This window comes from Egretta garzetta, unplaced genomic scaffold, assembly GCF_000687185.1.
Source record: "Egretta garzetta isolate BGI_Z169 unplaced genomic scaffold, ASM68718v1 scaffold374, whole genome shotgun sequence".
Classification (NCBI taxonomy): domain Eukaryota; kingdom Metazoa; phylum Chordata; class Aves; order Pelecaniformes; family Ardeidae; genus Egretta; species Egretta garzetta.
The window spans coordinates 1,157,300-1,163,260 of NW_009259419.1; the positions used below are offsets into that span (position 1 = coordinate 1,157,300).

Consider the following 5,961-nt stretch of genomic DNA (forward strand, 5'->3'; position numbering starts at 1 on the left):
AATATTATTCAGAATTCTTTGCTAAGTGGAAGTATCTCTGCTAAAATATGTAATGCTCCTGCTGTTTGCTGATATTTTTATCAGACTTTACAAATCTGATCTGTTCATGTTGTAAAGATTTACAGATTATCAGCATGAGTTTGTGTGTGTAATTTGAGTACTAGAAGTGATGATTTCACATTTTGTTGTGGTGAATTCATGCCTTCCCATGATTTTAGTAAACAAACATGAAGTAACCTCCCATCCCATGTTCTTACCTGTAGTGAGAAATAATTGTGTATACAAACCATATACAGTAATAAGCACAGTAGCTAACACACAAACTATCTGCACAAAAACGTCTAGTCCACCAGCCTGTCGTTTTTCTCACTACCATATAATGGTATGTCCATAGTTTGCTGAAGGAGATGTGACAGGACAAGGGGTAATGGTTTTAAACTGAAGCAGGGTAGGTTTAGACTAGATATAAGGAAGAAATTCTTTACAATGAGGGTGGTGAAACACTGGAACGGGTTACCCAAAGAGGTAGTGGAGGCCCCATCCCTGGAAGCATTCAACACCAGGTTGGATGGGGCTCTGAGCAACCTGATCTAGTTAGCAGTGTCCCTGCTCACTGCAGGGGGGTTGGACTAGGTGACCTCTAGGGGTCCCTTCCAACCCAAAACATTCTATGATTCTATGATAATCTCACTTCCACCAGAACAGGGTATAGGAGTCTCTTGCTCTCCATTACTTAAGAGAAGTGAGACATTAGGAACAGCATTGCCAACAGGTTGAAGGAGATGCTCCTTCCCCTCTACTCAGTCCTGGCGAGACACACCTTGGAGTGCTGGGTCCAGTTCTGGGCTCCCCAGTACAAAAAGGACATGGACATACTGGAGTGAGTCCAGTGAAGGGCCGTGAAGATGATTAAGGGATGGGAACATCTCTCGTGTAAGGAGAGGCTGGATTATTTAGCCTGGGGAAGAGCAGGCTCTGGGGGAACTTATCCGTATGTATAAATACCTGATGGGAACAAGCAAAGAAGATGGAGCCAGACTTTTCTTAAAGGTGCCCAGGAAAAGGGCAAGAGTTGATGGGCACAGACTGAAAAAATTTCAGCAGTATCATTGGCAGAACTGCAAAAAGGATGACCTTTCAGAGTTAAAAAAAAAAAAAAGTAGATTGGCATTTTTGTTGAAATCTAGAAGTATCTGCTGGTTTTGAGCTCATCAAGGATCTGACCCCATAAGCACACAGAATGCCTTTCTGGTGGATACAGGCTTGGTAAATCTATCGCCTTAAAATCAGTTTTCTTTCTGGAGATTGCCTCATTTCTCTCTAGTTCCATATTAGTACCCTCTGGTTCTCTTTTTGCTCAGCAATAGGTAATTATAAATATTCAGATCTACCTTATGACTAAATCCTCCTGAAGGCTTGTACACGCTTGTTTAAGGAACACTAACACCTCTCACTGTCTCTGGCAAGAACTGCCATTCTTACAACTTTATGTCAGTGGAATTGTTTTGCCATTGTTTTTAGTTGGGGCATAGGCACACAGTTCTGTCTGGGTTTACTTTCAGCATGTACGATAACTGCTCTGATTTGCCTATTTCTTGTCATTGACAATGGGGAAATTTAAGTTCCTCGAAAGTGCCTGGCATAACATCCAAGCTACTTGCCTAACATAGCAGATGTGAATAGCTTACTTTCTCTACCTGTCATCTATAGAGCAATTATTTCAGTAATTCAGTATGGACATACATTAACTATCCCAAAGAACAGGTGAGGTACGGTATCAACGAAATAACACAGATTAGTTCCACGTACTTCATTAAAATCCTCAAGTTTTTAAACTGCTGAAACTACATTTTTGTGATAGTACTCTGTTCGAACTGAATACTCATGAGCTAGTCTGGAAATCACGAACAGTTTTTCTTAAGGAAACAATATACTTGAAACAGCAATTCCTTTCCTTCTAGGAGGCTCTGCTTTTTCGGGGAGATGAGCAGCAGGCTCTGCAAATCTGCTTTTTCTGTTCTCAGCATAAGCACTCCATGTCTGCTAATACTTCACAGTCCACCAGAGAGCGCACCTCACATCCTGGAAAGAGACCTCATCATATGATGTCATTTCATTCACATGTCACTTCCTCTCAGTTCCTCTCTCCCTCAGTGGTAATGTTAACAATGTCGATATCATTAAGCTTTGCTGCTGGGTTAGGTAATATTAGTTAATATTCATAGATGGAATCAAGACAATTCACAAGTCAAAGTGATTGTTCTAGTCTCTTTACAAAATCAGGCAGATGTATCTGCATTAGTGACATCTGTCTGATGTTTTGGAAGCAGAGCAGCAAGTGGTGCTTTCCAAAATGAAAGCAGAGTATCTGGAAAGCAAGGCAGGAGTACAGCCATGTTTCCACAACTAGCCCTTCATGTTCCACACCTTGCTGAACAAGCGCTAAATTACAAGAATGCAGAGTAACTGACTAACCAAAGAGATTAATATTAATACCTTATTTATTTAAACATATTAAAATTAGGCAAATGCAACTCAGTGATAGTAATAAATAAAGAACACATTCTCAAAATTCTGCATATTTCCCCTTAGCCATTTTTTATTTAATTTTTTTACACTTTGGAAAGGTTCAGAAAAAAAATTTATACTTACATTCTTCAACACTTTTTTCCCATTTCCAGCTTGTAGATTTTCCATGGGAATTATAAAGCCAAGAGAGGGTGCTAGACTCTCCAAGACAGGCCATAACCACTCATTTACTCAAGGACTGTACAGCTACAGCTTCTGTATTTTGCTTAAAGCAGACACAGTGGCTAGTGATTGTGGTGAAATTCCCTGTTTGCACCTCAAGTTGTCACCAACAACTGATAAGTGCTATGTCAAAGTCCAGGGACAACCACACCTTTCCTAATACTGCTTCCAGACTTCCAATTTGTTCTTTCAGTAGCCTTTTTTTTCCAGCCAACATCTACAGTGAAGACCATGCAAGAGGACAGAGTAGTTTATGTGGAAACAGCAAAAAACAGGCAGACGATTCCTCTATCATGTTATTCAAGCTCTCCTGATGGGTGGCCACCAAGTGTTTCAGTCCCCGGTAAAGCTGGAGGTGCTTGGGATAGTCTCTATCATAGCTATGCCCAGAGCAATGGCTGGGCATTTGAGAAGCTCAACCTTGTCCTGGCCAGTGGTCAGGGACCATTGGTAGTCAAGAGCTTATATCTCTTCCACAGTCATCTCACTCAGATATCAACAGATCTCTTAAATCTCTGTGTCCCACCATAGAAACTCATAACGGCCAATTGGTACTGACCACTGCATACATGAAATGTCAACATTCATGAAGTTGTGATGTTCGTTACCCCTGGGACTTCCCCCTGGAAACATAACACTTAAATAACAGCCTGGACTTTTCAACTATGTCCTGGTATTAGGCTGTGTGTCTTCAGAGATTTATAAGTATTGGGAAAAGTGTTGTTGTCAGAGGGGTTTGCTGTAAGCTTTACCCAGTGTTATTCTTTTTTAGAAGGTAAGTTTTAAAAGCTTTGTTCATATATGATGAACTGCCATGAAAGTGGATTTTGAGATTTATTTGTAAACCTGTGACCGGGTCCCTTTTCTGCCAACACGGCCAGCTGAAGGACCAAGTCCACATCACATAGCTTCACTGAATTGGCACATTTGTGCCTTTCTGTCAATGGGTGACCCTATCTTTTGGCCTTACACTCACTAAGGCACAGTTACATTGCAGAAATACTTGGTTTCATGTGGTGCTGTCCTCACATTACTGCTGCCTTTGCCAAGGCTGAAACTATCCCATTTGTATGTTTTATTATATTTATCAAAATTTTTGGCTGAACAGCAGTTTACAGGAAAGTATCTGTTTGCCTCTAAATTTTTTGTATGTCATGGAGCACTGGAGAGGCAGAATAAAAACATTCAGCTTTACATCTAGCTGCTGTGGCACAGTGTTTTGTTTTGCCAGTAAAATACATAGATTATTTTAGGAATAATCAGGTGGAAAAGCAAGCCATGCTGCTAGTGTCTGTTCAGTCTTGTCTGAATAGTTGCTCAGCTAAATAGCTCTAAGCAGATGAAAACATTGGAAAGCTTAATTTGAATAAGGGTTTGGAATAATCTAAAATCCCTTCACAGCTCTTGAGGTTGAATTTATATACTGGTATATTAATCCTGCCCGAAAGGTCGGCAGAAGAAACCATAATCTGTATTGACAAAGCTGTTGAACAAACTCATTCTTGATTCAGCTTCATTGACTTCAGTGGATTTGCATTTAGAATTGGTTCTTCTAAAGAAAACCAGCTCCTTTTATTAGATAAAGTGTTTCCTAATAGCTTCTTTCATTGGACTTTAGTTCAATTCTGTCTATGTGTTTGTTATCTATCCTAGCTCTCCCTGCCAGAATGGAGGAACATGCATCGATGACAATGGTTTTGCACCACATGCTTCCTGCCTGTGCCCTTCTGGTTTTGCTGGCAACTTCTGTGAAATAGATAGAGATGACTGTGAATCCAACCCATGTGAAAATGGGGGCACGTGTACAGATATCGGTGTGGGTTTCAGCTGTTCTTGTCCCTATGACTACACAGGGAAATTCTGCAGTAGCCGTGTCACATTCTGTGCAAGTGGCCCGTGTGAGAATGGAGGGACATGCAGTGAACACCCCCAGGGAGGATTCGAATGCATCTGTAAGCCAGAATTTGTTGGTGCAACCTGCAGACATCCCAGCAAAAACACAAGCCTCTCTGGAGTGAATATGGAGACAAGGAATAGGCAGAATTACAAGCCACCCCCAAAAGTTCATCACAGATCAGTGCATCATCAACAAGAAATCCTGAAAATAACAATGAAAGAAACAATCCAAAATGCAGATCCCTTGCTCAGTAGAAGCCAGGTGATATGTTTTGTTGTACTGGGCTTGCTTACATGCCTTGTTGTCTTGGGTACAACCGGGATTGTGTTTTTTTCAAAATGTGAAATGTGGCTTGCTAATGCCAAATATAGTCATCTGCTACGCAAGAAAAAGAACTTTTTTCTGAAATCTAACAATGGGGAAAATCTCTCAGTTAATATTATCTTCCCAGAGAAGATCAAATTGACTAATTACACTAAGAACTACACTGCCATCTAGGCCCTTGAAAGCCGAGCAGCAACTTAAAACTTTCCATAGCAATACTGGAAATAGATTGAACTTATTGCCCATGATTTGCCTCAGTACTTGTGGGTACATTTGCTGTAGCTTGTGCTGAGAGACAATGAAGAAGTATAACGTATCTGTATTGCTAAGGATTTTTTCATTCCCCAAAATAAACGTTAAAAAAAGGATTAAAGAGCAGGGCATGTTAATTTGATTTCTTTTCAAGGCAGCTATTTTTTGTAAAATAAAAGATAATTTACCACTGGAACCCTGTTGCAGCTTTCTTGTCCTGTGCATAGTTTATCTGGCAAATACGGTACCTGTAAATTACTCAGTAATGCTTTTTTTTTTTTTTTAAATAAACAGCAATTAAGGGCTATCCTGGTTTATTTAGTCATTTGTAAATGTTATGCTACAGCAAAGTCCGCAACAAGCATCCCTGCCTAATTCTTCTGCTATCTGTTGTAAGGACTTTAGAGATTGCAATCAACAGGAGCACATTTACACTGTCTCACCTGTCCAGTCAGTTTTGCTATGTTTTACATGCTTATAAGATAGATTGCTCCTTCTATAGAATCTAATACATCTTAGTGATATTAATTTCAGGTTAAAGGTCTCTGTGGCTTGTGATGCTGCCTCCATAAATTGTTCTATTTACCTACCAAAATGTTAAAAAGGTGCTCAATGTCTTTGGTGATACTTTCTGTATGGAGACCTGATAGAAATTTAAAGGATCTGATTGTGACTTTTCTATAAATATTCCTTAAGGAACTCTGCCAAATATCCTTCACACCTGTGTCATGGGGAGA

General features: G+C 40.0%; 1 protein-coding gene across 1 annotated transcript in view; it reads left to right on the forward strand.

The window, feature by feature from the left end:
• Positions 1 to 5,146, forward strand: part of DLK1 (delta like non-canonical Notch ligand 1) — an 18,534-nt gene extending 13,388 nt beyond the window's left edge. The window contains exon 5 of the mRNA XM_009636886.2: positions 4,405 to 5,146. Within this exon, the coding sequence (XP_009635181.1) occupies positions 4,405 to 5,146 (742 nt within the window). The remainder of the gene's footprint in view (positions 1 to 4,404) is intronic.
• Positions 5,147 to 5,961: the final 815 nt, after the last annotated feature.